We start from the raw sequence: 11,279 nt of genomic DNA, 5'->3' as shown, positions 1-11,279 counted from the left end.
ATTCAAATTCTTTCTCACTCTCACTCTCTACTCGACTCCAAGCTGTCACATTTAATTATAGTTGGCAATACCTTAGTAGATGAATTGATGAACAAAATAATAATAATCAGACCTTAACCACTGACATAACCAAGTTATGTTTTCTGAAGCTTTAAATTTATTATCCTAGTTTTCTAGACTTAAGTATGTTAAAATTTTGTCCAAAAAGCCTGACGCCAAGCAAAACGTAATTATCATTGCATGTGAAGATTATCCCCCAAATAGTTCTGATTAACATTCTTAAAAATTTAGCATTGAGCAACCAAACTTTTTTCTTCTTTGAATTTCTTACACACAAATACATATTTGAGACTGCATCGCATACTTATTTCATATTTTATGTGAAATGTTAGGAAGGCTAAGAAAAAAATTGACAGTAGATAATATGTGTAGATTATTAAGTCGACGAAGACTATTCAAAGATTTTTGATTAGCTTAGGTATCCTTCAATTTTAGTGTTTTATAATATAGAAGGAATAGAAGATTGTCCATAAGCCATGATAGCCATCTGACGACCTATCTCATTTTAATATTATATGCTCTTTAACAAAACATGTATAGTCAGCCAAAAAAAAAAATTCGATGTTTCAATTAGACCGATGTTGACCAAACAAAATAGAAAAAAATAGTTGAATTGATTAGGCTCCATGTTTGACTAGTACGCCGTGTACTTGTCAAGGTTCCGGACGGTCTATTGTAAGATAGGCGAATAGTTGGATTGATATTGTAGATTTGAAGTGCAACTTATAAAATGTGTATATAAAAAAAAAGGAGAAAGTTACAACATATATATGAGGTCTCTTTGATATAAGGACTAGCTTAGAAAATTGGGTTTAGCTTTCAAACATCGGTGTGGACGGATTTGTGGGTACTTGATCAGGCCATCAAAGCCAACACAAAGATTAGGAACAATCTCAACTCCTCTTTTCCTAAGCAGGAATCAGCTGATAGGGGGCTATAATAATAAAGTAAAATATATTGACCATTTGAGGGAGTTAATTCAGCCTGACTATGTCTTCTGAATTTATAGGAAACTATCTTGTAACAGATTTTTTAGAGTGTTGGAAGTACATATGAAAAGGGGAGTATATGGTTGGATGGCTTGGATCCTACTTAAACCAATATTGATAGAAACACATAAACCTAGTTGAAGAGCACACAGGCAGAAGTCCGGAAGACTAAAGATCCGTCAAAACTTCAACATCTCTTTTTCCGTCTAAAGGATTCATTGATAGAATACGGAAGAGTTATACAAAGACTTCCAACCAGCAGCCCAAACAAAGGAAAGAAAACGTCCCAAAGGATAAGGGAGATAAACGTCCAAACGAGGGAAACTGACAACCAAAAGACAAATTCTAAACCAAAACCAAAACTACCAATGCAAAACTAACAAAGATTCAACTCTAATTAAAACCAAGGCAGTCGGAAGAGAAGCTTGGAATGGAGACCCCAAAACTTCAACATTTCATTTGGCAGGTACGTTGAGGATATGTTGTTATCAACACTAAATGTTGATACTACAAAGTTTTGGGTCATGGTTTATGTTACTGATGCCTAAATTTTTGTTTTTCACTTGCATAAAATTTATCCTGATCCAGTGAACAAACTCCCAAACAATTTTTTTCTCCAAGAATTCGGCATTAGATGAGAGAGACATTTCCTAAGATCTACACTCATTGAAGAATATAGCCATCGAAATCCACGCATAAGTTAGAGAAACCATATCTTACACCCTAGATGAAAGACCTTCTAGCATCAATGTCCACCATCGATTTTGGCGACGCAAACACTATTACAAAAAAACCGACCAACGATCAACAAAACATGCCCAAAAATCATAGTCTTAAGCAACAAGCTTGATAGCATACTGAGAATACAAAAACTCATGCATATCCCATAGAGAAATGTTTAAGAAGGCTGCTGAGAATAACACCTACTTCTATAGTTTTGTCTTTCCCTTATTATTTCGACCATGACTTAAGAAACTCACCAAAAAAAAACCCAACACATTCACACGTGTGTAAATCACACCTAACTTCTCCTTCTATATATATTCGCCTTTAAAAGACCATCACTTTCATTGTTTACTCCTTCGTCTTCCTCTTTAGAGTTCAATCACACAACACATCTCTTCAATAGCCATAACCATGGCTCACACTCTCGGCCTCACTCAACCCAACTCCATTGAGCCTCACAAGGTTTGTTTCCTTTACTCTGATTTTGCAATGATTCGTTATCGAATTCAGTTTTGATCTAGTTCCGATTCAATGATCTATAGACTTGCTTTGTTCTTTTGATCGATCGCGTTCAAAGTTTTGATTTTTTGATTGATTCGTGTTTAAAGTTTTGAACTTTTGGTGACGATTCTGCAGATCTCGTTCTCTGCGAAGGAGATCGATGTTACGGCATGGAAAGGAGACATAATCGTAGTTGGTGTGACAGAGAAAGACTTAGCCAAAGATGGTAACTCAAAGTTTGAGAATCCGATCTTGAACAAGCTCGATACTCACTTGAGTGGACTCTTAGCTCAAGTCTCTTCTGAGGAAGATTTCACTGGAAAACCTGGTCAATCAACTGTTCTTAGGCTTCCGGGTCTCGGTTCAAAGCGAATCGGTTTGATCGGTCTCGGTCAATCTGTTTCGTCTCCGGTGGCTTTTCATAGCCTTGGTGAAGCTGTAGCTACAGTTTCAAAAGCTTCTCAATCTAGTAGCGCTGCTATTGTGCTTGCTTCAAGTGTTTCTGATGAATCTAAGCTTAGTTCTGCATCAGCTTTAGCTTCAGGTAACTTCAATTTGTATAACTTAAAGTTAGAGTTTTGTTTATTACAGTTTTGGAACTGAGTTTGGGGTTTATTTGTTTTGCTTGTGGATAGGCATAGTACTTGGTTTGTTTGAAGATGGTAGGTATAAGTCTGAATCAAAGAAACCATCTTTGAAGTCTGTTGATATCATTGGATTTGGAACTGGGGCTGAGCTAGAAAAGAAGTTGAAGTATGCTGAAGATGTTTCTTACGGTGTGATTTTCGGGAGAGAACTCACTAATTCTCCTGCCAATGTGCTTACTCCTGGTATGAATTGTCATTTATGGGATTAAACATTGTTATGTTTGCGTAGTGTGAATTCGCTGAGTTGTCTAATCTGGCTACGGTTTTTTTTGTATCGTTTCAGCTGTACTAGCTGAGGAAGCAGCAAAAGTGGCTTCTACGTACAGTGATGTCTTCACTGCAAACATCTTGAACGAAGAGCAATGCAGAAAGTTGAAGATGGGTTCCTATCTAGCTGTTGCTGCTGCTTCGGCGAATCCCCCTTATTTCATCCACCTTGTTTATAAACCTTCCAGTGGCTCTGTTAAGACCAAACTTGCTCTTGTAGGAAAAGGATTGACCTTTGACAGGTAATCAATCACTAGAGCACCCCTTTGCCGTATTGCTTTGAATTTTACGCTGTTGTGAATTGGTCTCTTTTCTTGCTATATTAGTAGTTGTTGATTAAATGTCATGTGCTCACAGTGGTGGCTACAACATTAAGACTGGACCAGGCTGCTCAATTGAGCTCATGAAATTCGACATGGGCGGCTCAGCTGCTGTTCTTGGCGCTGCGAAAGCTATTGGTGAGATTAAGCCTCCCGGTGTTGAGGTTAGTTTCTCCCTTCAGATTCTTTTGAAGCGTAGAGTTTGTTAACGTAACTAAACAATGGGTCTGTCCACAACCAGGTTCATTTCATCGTTGCAGCTTGTGAGAATATGATCAGTGGAACCGGAATGAGACCTGGAGATGTCATCACAGCCTCAAACGGAAAGACCATTGAGGTATCTGATGATTTCTTTCCTCAGATGTGAGCTTTTACTGTTTTTCCTTTGACATGCTAATCGTTGGCGATGGTGTGTGTAGGTCAACAACACAGATGCTGAAGGTCGTCTAACACTTGCAGATGCTCTAGTGTATGCATGTAACCAGGGCGTCGACAAGGTATTGCATTGCTATTGATATGAGAAGCTAAAGGAGCTTGTTTCTGTTAAATTTATCCTTTCAATTAAACATTGTCAAATATCTTGCAGATTGTTGACCTTGCTACGTTGACCGGGGCCTGCGTTATTGCTCTTGGAACTTCAATGGCAGGTACATAGCAACCTGCAGGAAACAGTCATTTTTGTCTCGCTTTTGAGTTCATAACTGGCTCATAATGATGGTTCTGTGTTCTTTACTTGATAGGTATCTATACACCTAGCGACGAGCTTGCAAAGGAAGTGATTGCTGCATCAGAAAGGAGTGGAGAGAAGCTGTGGAGGATGCCACTGGAAGAGAGCTATTGGGAGATGATGAAGTCTGGAGTGGCTGATATGGTCAACACAGGCGGGCGTGCAGGAGGCTCCATCACCGCAGCTCTCTTCTTGAAACAGGTGAAAACAAAGTCTTTTTTTTTAAAGACTAATACATACATATTTTGACAAAACAAGTTTGTGAAAATAACAAATTCCGCGGTATGTCAGTTTGTGAGTGAGAAGGTGCAATGGATGCATATCGACATGGCTGGACCAGTGTGGAATGAGAAGAAGAAGTCTGGGACCGGGTTTGGTGTTGCTACGCTTGTTGAATGGGTACAGAAGAATTCATCTTCGTGAATGAAACCTAGAGAGACAGAGAGAGAGACCGTAGAGTTTTTCAGGTGTTGAAGTGATTGCTGGTTTTTAATAAGGTCTCAAAAGTTACTGTGTTTTCAGATTGTTCTTAACTTGGTATGAAAAGTAAAATCGTCAAAAGTTGAATAAAAAGTGGTTCTTTGCTTTAGTCGTGTGCAAATACTAGCTGAAATTTCTACTTTTGAAGGTCCTTTTCACTACTTTTGTTCGGTAACCACTTCAATATCTATAGCATGTACAATACTTGGAGCTATACGCTGCGTTTCAGTGCAGCCTAATAGAAAGACTTGTGTGTCAGACTTCAAACCAGGAATTTGGCTTGAAAAATATATCATCCTGCTAAAACGGATCTTTTGTTAAACCATAAATTTCTATTTTATGGATCTAAATGATAACTAAAAAATTTGTCTCAATCTTGTTAGATTTATTTGAGATGCCAAATCTGCCTCGATAATAGTTGATCTGGATGATTTTTTTTCTAAAAAATAAATAATCCAATAAACTTTTAAAATTAATAATAAGAGAATTGTTTTACCGAACCTAAACCGAACAAAAAAAAAAGAGAAACCAAATTAAACCGAAACCGACAAAAATAACCGAATAGATCCCAAACTTCAAAACTGAACTAAGGGGGGTGTATTTAATAAAGGATTTGAAATGATTTGTATTAAAATGATAAATTCTATGTTATTCAAACATGAATTTTAAAAATCTTTTTAAAATCAAGTGTTATTGGATTAGTGATTTTAAAATCTACAATCAAATCTACTGTTATTGGAAACATTTTAAGTTGTGGATTTGAAATGACTTGAGTGATTTTTGGTGGAATTTAAGAGAACATCTTAGTTAAAAATTAAAATATCCAAATCCCATGGTTTTAGGTAGGATTTGGGAGAGTTTTGATATCAAATTTCCTAATTCACCAAAATTCACCAAAATCATCTCAAAACTCATTAAAACTCAAATCACTCCAAATTTTTTCTTCAATACAGCCCCCTAAAATATTTTGGATTTCCAAATGGAGCCGAAATACAATTATCTATCCAAAGAAAATAACTCTGTATCCTCAATTCAATATTTTCTCTTCTCTATTTTCAGGGTCTAATTTATGTTTTGTGACCATCACACAATTTACATGGTTTGAAACATCATGAATCTTCGACATTAAAAAAAAATACACATACACTAGAGAAAAAGCATACAAGAGAAATATATAAATCCGAACGTGAAATTTGGATTTGATTATAAATCTCTTTTGAAGCGTTGAATTTGAAAGATCATGATCTTTTTTTTTTTCACTGGAATTTTGATTTTCATTGATGGAATACAAGATGAAATACAAGGAGCCGACGATCGAAAACATGATCCCGGAAACTAAGCCGACGGATGACAAGATATCCTCGGAAACTACGCCCAAAAGGATGGGAAACAGACAACAACACTACAATTGAACAACAAAGCCAAAACAAAGAAGGCAATGAGCTCTAACTCAGAATCTAGCACTAAACACTTTGCCTACCATCAAACCAACAAAGAGAAAAGCTTGAAGTAGTGGCTAACCGATGGAGACGAGAAAATCCACGACATCGGACAGCGGCTCTTCCTTTAACAATGAAGACTACCTCACAATTTTAAGAGAACTAAAGCATCTTTACCAGCAAGTAGAGAACTATGTCGAAAGACATCTAGAACTCAAACACAACTCCTGGAAACGGCGAATTCGAAGCAAACGAAATAACCACGAAATGTCCACGCCTAGAAAGATACCAATGCAATAAAGAGACCTCGATCAGGTCTAGACCATAGAGACAAGGACCGAGCCCAACAATCTGCAACAAACCGAAAACTGGAGACGGCAAGAGAGCAAACCGGATCGAAAAACAAGCAAACTCAGCATGGCATAGAGAAGGCAAGAGAACAAAGATACTAGACCACAAAAGACTGAATATAGAGCCAATTCCACAACCGTACCCAACGAACCAATAATGAAGGCACAAAGTCAAGGACCCAAAAGAGATTTGAAGAGAACAAGGCTAACAAAGACACAAAGTGGCACAAACCAGACCACAAACCCTAATCCACCAGATACCGTTGCCACCACCAACAAAGGGAAGATGGCCAGACCATGAGCGAACCAAAACCGTGGCCAACACCACCACAAGACGCTTTCGTCGGAGCCCAAATCTGAAACGACAAAGGAGAGAGACATAAACTCCGACGCGAACCACAACCCCTCAAACTGCAAGCTGCTGATCCACACCACAAGACAAGACCGAGAACGGTCGCTCCAACCCCACAAACGGCCAACGGCTCCGACGAAACGAACCCTTGACCAAAAGCCTTTTCAGATCTGAGAACCCAAAAGATATTTTCACCTCGCCAATAACGTCCATGGATCCAAACAAACTAAGGAAACTAAGCTAGAGACGAAAACATAAAGAAAACGAACACGAGGGACCGACGCCGGCGCTATCTAAGCCGCCACGCGCCAACCACGCGCTTGAAAAGGACGGTTTGAACTGTCGCTGATATTTCGTCTCACACCAGAGAGAGAAGAAGGCTTTTTTCCTTTTGATCTCGTACGCCATGAGAATGTCGACGGAAAGATCATGATCAATGACCAATATTTGATGAAAAAAAAACAAATGCAATAATTGAAACATCTTTTAAAAAACAAAGCATATCCATGCATGTGTACTTTCCCGTCAGCAAATTAGCAAAATCAATTGCTATGAGTGTTACAAAACATAACTTTCATTGATTTTAAAATAAATTTTAATAAAGAATATCATATAAAATATTTCAAATTAATTTTTACAAACATATATATTTTGGCCAGTTCTAATTGGTTTGTCCAGGTCCACGCATTGAAGCACTGGGACGTACACGAGCCTTCATATAGTTGAAGATCTTGTGATCCCGAACCGCGTTTCCTATTTCTTCTTTCCGAAAACAAGAAAAAAAAAAAAAAAAACAATTAACAAATCAATTTTGAATATTTTAAGCTAGTATATTGTTTACGTATCTAAATAGAACAAGAACTGTATCGAAATAAATAATTATTACAAAAGTCAAAATGAAGAGAAATTACAATGATTCAGTGACAATTTTCATATACTACGAGCAAATCCTATAAACTCAAACTGCGATGAGAAAGTAAATTTGACGACTTACACTATCATTTTCTATGGATAGTCTTTGATTTGAAGATTTATTTTGCGAACATGGATATAACCAAAAAGTCCAAAGAATAACCAAAACTGAATAATATTCGATTTTCATTCAATATCTCTGTTTTCTAAGGCCAGAAATTTGAACTACAATAAAACAAAAATCGGATCAAAACTATACAAAATTGCTCGGAATAAAAGAAAATTTACTTGGATTTGAAGATTCATGGTGTACTCGGGCCAATGCTGTGTTTGATAGTCCAGAGAGCAAGAGAAAGCTCAAAGTTAGTAAGCAAACGACGAATTTATACATTTTGGGTTGATTTAAATTAATGAATTCAAAATCTAATTCGTGCATATATATATATAGAGATGATAAATGAATGAAACCCACGTTTTAGAGTATTTTTTTTTATAAATGAAACCAGGTCAAAAAATGGTTTGGTGTGTGCCGCGTGCAATGAAAATGCATATCTCAACCTATTATTATTAAATCTCGCAACGTGTTTCATTTTCAATATACAATGAAAATGCGTATGTGACTCTTGAAATGTAAAGTCTTCTATGAATTAGTCCAACTTGTATGTTCACCTGATGAAAGGTACTCAGGAGAAGGTGAGATCAGTGATAACTTAAGGAGGAAGGTTTTATTAAGGTTCTGTCTAAAATAATGATTTGTCAATTAAACTAAACGTTGCAAGTTTAACTAAATAGTTGCAGCAGCTTTTTTTTTTTTTGTCGTCAGTTGCAGCAGTTTATTTTTTTAAATAGTGCTCAAAAGAGTTATTCTTGTGGAATGTTGTTTACATAAGTGATATGAAGCGGTTCCGTACGAACTTTTCGTGCCAGATTATCCGCTTTTACATTTGCACAACGAGAAATTAAAGATAAAGAGAAGATAGAAAACTCTTCCTTGTCGCTCTGAAATTCCTCCAGATACACTGAGAAGGCCGGCCATTCGGTTGGGGAAGACACCATCTTCACCAGGTCAGAACAGTCTATAAGGAATGCTACCTCTTGATTATCTGCACCAATCATACACTTCATCGCCCAAAGGAGGGCCTCGAATTCGGCATGTAGCGGAGATAGGCTTCTACGGAGGTTGGCAGCTCCCATTGTTGATGGCTCACCGTTTGATGGTGTACAAAACCACCCTATCCCGGAAAACTTGTCGCTGTCTTTCCAGGATCCATCCACAAAACAACGGTATCCTGTAAAATCCAAATCTAGGGACACCCCCCTCGTTTGAGGCCGATTTGGAAATTCCACTGAAGCCTGAGTTTCAGTATGAAGCTCCACTTGAGCTGAGTGCCACAATTGTGCCTCTCTTTCCGCTAACCGTAAAACCTCTAACGGATCGTTATCCACATTTTCAAACAATTTTTCATTCCGTGCTTTCTAAATATACCAAATAATCCAAGGAAAAGCTATAGAATCAAACTCCGATTGTATTCTCCAAAATAAATGATCCAAGTTTGCAAAAATAGAATATGTGGGAAAAGTCTCCATAACCGTAGGAATCTGAGAAAGTGCCCAAACCTGTCTTGCTGGATGGCACTGAAAGAGTGTGTGATTGACTGTTTCCTCCAGTGCACCACATCTGGCACAACCAGTGTCACAATCAATTCCTCTTTTTCGTAAGTTCTCTGTAACCGGTACACAACCCGTTAAGATTTGCCATAAAAAATGATGTATCCTAGGTGGACACTGTACTTTCCAAGTATGAGCCTTTAACTTATTGAAATCTGGCCCAATGAAAGATGAGTTGGTCTCCAACTTATCCAACCGTGCGGTATGATACCCCGACTTAACTGAATATTTGCCGGATTTTGTAAAATGCCAACCCAAGGTGTCCTCCTTGGTTGGCGCACCCACCGGTAGGGCACTTATTAACTCGACATCTTCCTGGTCAAAGACCGCTTTGAGGAGATCAATGTCCCAAAAATTAGATCGACTATCTATAAGCATGTTAACTTTTAAAGATGGGTCATTAATAGATCCATTACTTTTTGCTGGTCTCGGAAATTGAGCTGGAATCCACGGATCCTCCCAAACTGAGATGGAATTCAAGATCCGACTCTTTTAATAAGTCCTTTATTAACCAGAGATCTAGCTGAGCATATACTCCGCCACCCATACGATGGGGAATATGACTTTATATTTTCCAAAGGATTAGATTTCCTATAATACCGCCCTTTAAAAACCCTCGCAAAGAGAGAATCCGGAACCGTGATCAACCGCCACAACTGTTTTGCAAGTAAGGCCGAATTAAAATCATCGACGTTTCGAAATCCTATCCCTCCTTCCGATTTATTAATACATAATTTATCCCAAGCCATCCAATGCATACCTCTGGAGGCACCATTCGAGCTCCACTATAAATTAGCAACCGCACTAGTGAGTTTAGAAGTGATTGTTTTCGGTAGTCTGAAGCACGACATAACATAAGTTGGTAATGCCGCAGCTACCGATTTAATCATCACTTCTTTCCCACATTTTGATAAAATTTTTGCCGACCATTTGGTTAATCCTTGTCTGTAACCTGTCTCTAACAAAAGAGAAAATTTTTGTTTTTGAACCACCGAGACTTTCTGGCAACCCAAGATATGAATCCATACCACCAATATTAGTGATACCTAAGGTAGATTTGATATCTTCCTTCACACCGTCATCTACCTTATGCCCAAACTCGATCGAAGATTTGGAATAATTTATTTGTTGTCCCGAGACCGCTTCATATTGCTTTAAGATCCCCAAGATTACCCCACACTGATCCTTGTTAGCCTTACAAAAAAATAGACTATCATCCGCAAAAAGCAGGTGAGAAACCGATGGGCTTGCAGTTGCCACCTTGATACCCGTAATTAATTTATCCCGTTCTGCTTTCTGTATGTTCGCAATTAATACTTCAGTACAAAAAACGCAACTACAGAAAATATTTATTTGAATTACAACTTATAGAAAAACAAAACCGTAATATATATTTAGCTTTTTAAAAAAAAAATTAACAAAAGATTGCGATAAAAATACAATTGTACCCAATTACAAAAACATTTATCGAAATTGTTTTTAGCACAAAAATTAATCTACTAAAAGCTATAAAATATTTTCTTAAATATATAATTCGAACCGCTTATTATATTTTTCACTATTTAAAAATTTGTATTGCAGAATATTATTTTTGCATCATTCATACATTATTTTGTGCTGTTTGTTATGTTTTTCTCAAACAAACCGCTTCACACTATTAAAGATTTTGTTACCATATATTTCAGGTCTAACCGCTTATGTGAACGAAAACACGTAACTCATAACTAAAACTATATTTAATGGTAAAAGAAAATATTTTAGTTAAGTGGTTAAGTCCACCTGATTCCATCTTTTCGGTTGGAGTTTAGTTTCATTAAATAATCTCGTTATTCGACATAGTA

The 11,279-nt window shown here is 37.3% G+C and overlaps 2 protein-coding genes and 1 long non-coding RNA gene across 3 annotated transcripts; 1 reads left to right on the top strand and 2 right to left on the bottom strand.

Annotated features, from left to right (window-relative positions):
- Nucleotides 1-2,048: 2,048 nt before the first annotated feature.
- On the top strand, nucleotides 2,049-4,826 carry LOC9316627 (leucine aminopeptidase 1). The gene is made up of 10 exons (XM_002880514.2): nucleotides 2,049-2,237; nucleotides 2,412-2,820; nucleotides 2,912-3,106; nucleotides 3,207-3,432; nucleotides 3,548-3,674; nucleotides 3,752-3,847; nucleotides 3,930-4,007; nucleotides 4,097-4,157; nucleotides 4,251-4,438; nucleotides 4,529-4,826. Exons 1-10 carry the CDS (start codon nucleotides 2,187-2,189, stop codon nucleotides 4,658-4,660), a joined length of 1,563 nt encoding a protein of 520 aa, XP_002880560.1. The 5' UTR covers nucleotides 2,049-2,186; the 3' UTR covers nucleotides 4,661-4,826.
- A 1,137-nt stretch (nucleotides 4,827-5,963) lies between these two features.
- On the bottom strand, nucleotides 5,964-7,243 carry LOC110229229. The gene is made up of 2 exons (XR_002332726.1): nucleotides 6,239-7,243; nucleotides 5,964-6,119 (listed from the first exon to the last, which is right to left on the bottom strand). It is a non-coding gene; the product is annotated as an uncharacterized LOC110229229 (long non-coding RNA).
- A 43-nt stretch (nucleotides 7,244-7,286) lies between these two features.
- LOC110229444 lies at nucleotides 7,287-8,590 on the bottom strand. The gene is made up of 2 exons (XM_021029640.1): nucleotides 8,059-8,590; nucleotides 7,287-7,617 (listed from the first exon to the last, which is right to left on the bottom strand). The coding sequence occupies exons 1-2, from the start codon at nucleotides 8,204-8,206 to the stop codon at nucleotides 7,520-7,522; spliced, it is 246 nt and encodes an 81-aa protein (XP_020885299.1). The 5' UTR covers nucleotides 8,207-8,590; the 3' UTR covers nucleotides 7,287-7,519.
- Between the last annotated feature and the right edge of the window lie 2,689 nt (nucleotides 8,591-11,279).

This window comes from Arabidopsis lyrata, assembly GCF_000004255.2.
Source record: "Arabidopsis lyrata subsp. lyrata unplaced genomic scaffold ARALYscaffold_4, whole genome shotgun sequence".
NCBI lineage: Eukaryota > Viridiplantae > Streptophyta > Magnoliopsida > Brassicales > Brassicaceae > Arabidopsis > Arabidopsis lyrata.
Note: the sequence above shows the minus strand (reverse complement) of the source record. Positions and strands in the feature narration are given on the sequence as shown.

Excerpts from the sequence above, each read along its gene's own strand:
- LOC9316627 (XM_002880514.2), top strand. The coding sequence starts at position 2,187 with ATGGCTCACACTCTCGGCCTCACTCAACCCAACTCCATTGAGCCTCAC. Across the intron at positions 3,107-3,206 it reads TGCCAATGTGCTTACTCCTG|CTGTACTAGCTGAGGAAGCA; the intron begins GTATGAATTGTC and ends GTATCGTTTCAG. Across the intron at positions 3,433-3,547 it reads AAAGGATTGACCTTTGACAG|TGGTGGCTACAACATTAAGA; the intron begins GTAATCAATCAC and ends ATGTGCTCACAG.
- LOC110229444 (XM_021029640.1), bottom strand. The coding sequence starts at position 8,206 with ATGCACGAATTAGATTTTGAATTCATTAATTTAAATCAACCCAAAATG. Across the intron at positions 7,618-8,058 it reads CCATGAATCTTCAAATCCAA|AAATAGGAAACGCGGTTCGG; the intron begins GTAAATTTTCTT and ends TTCGGAAAGAAG.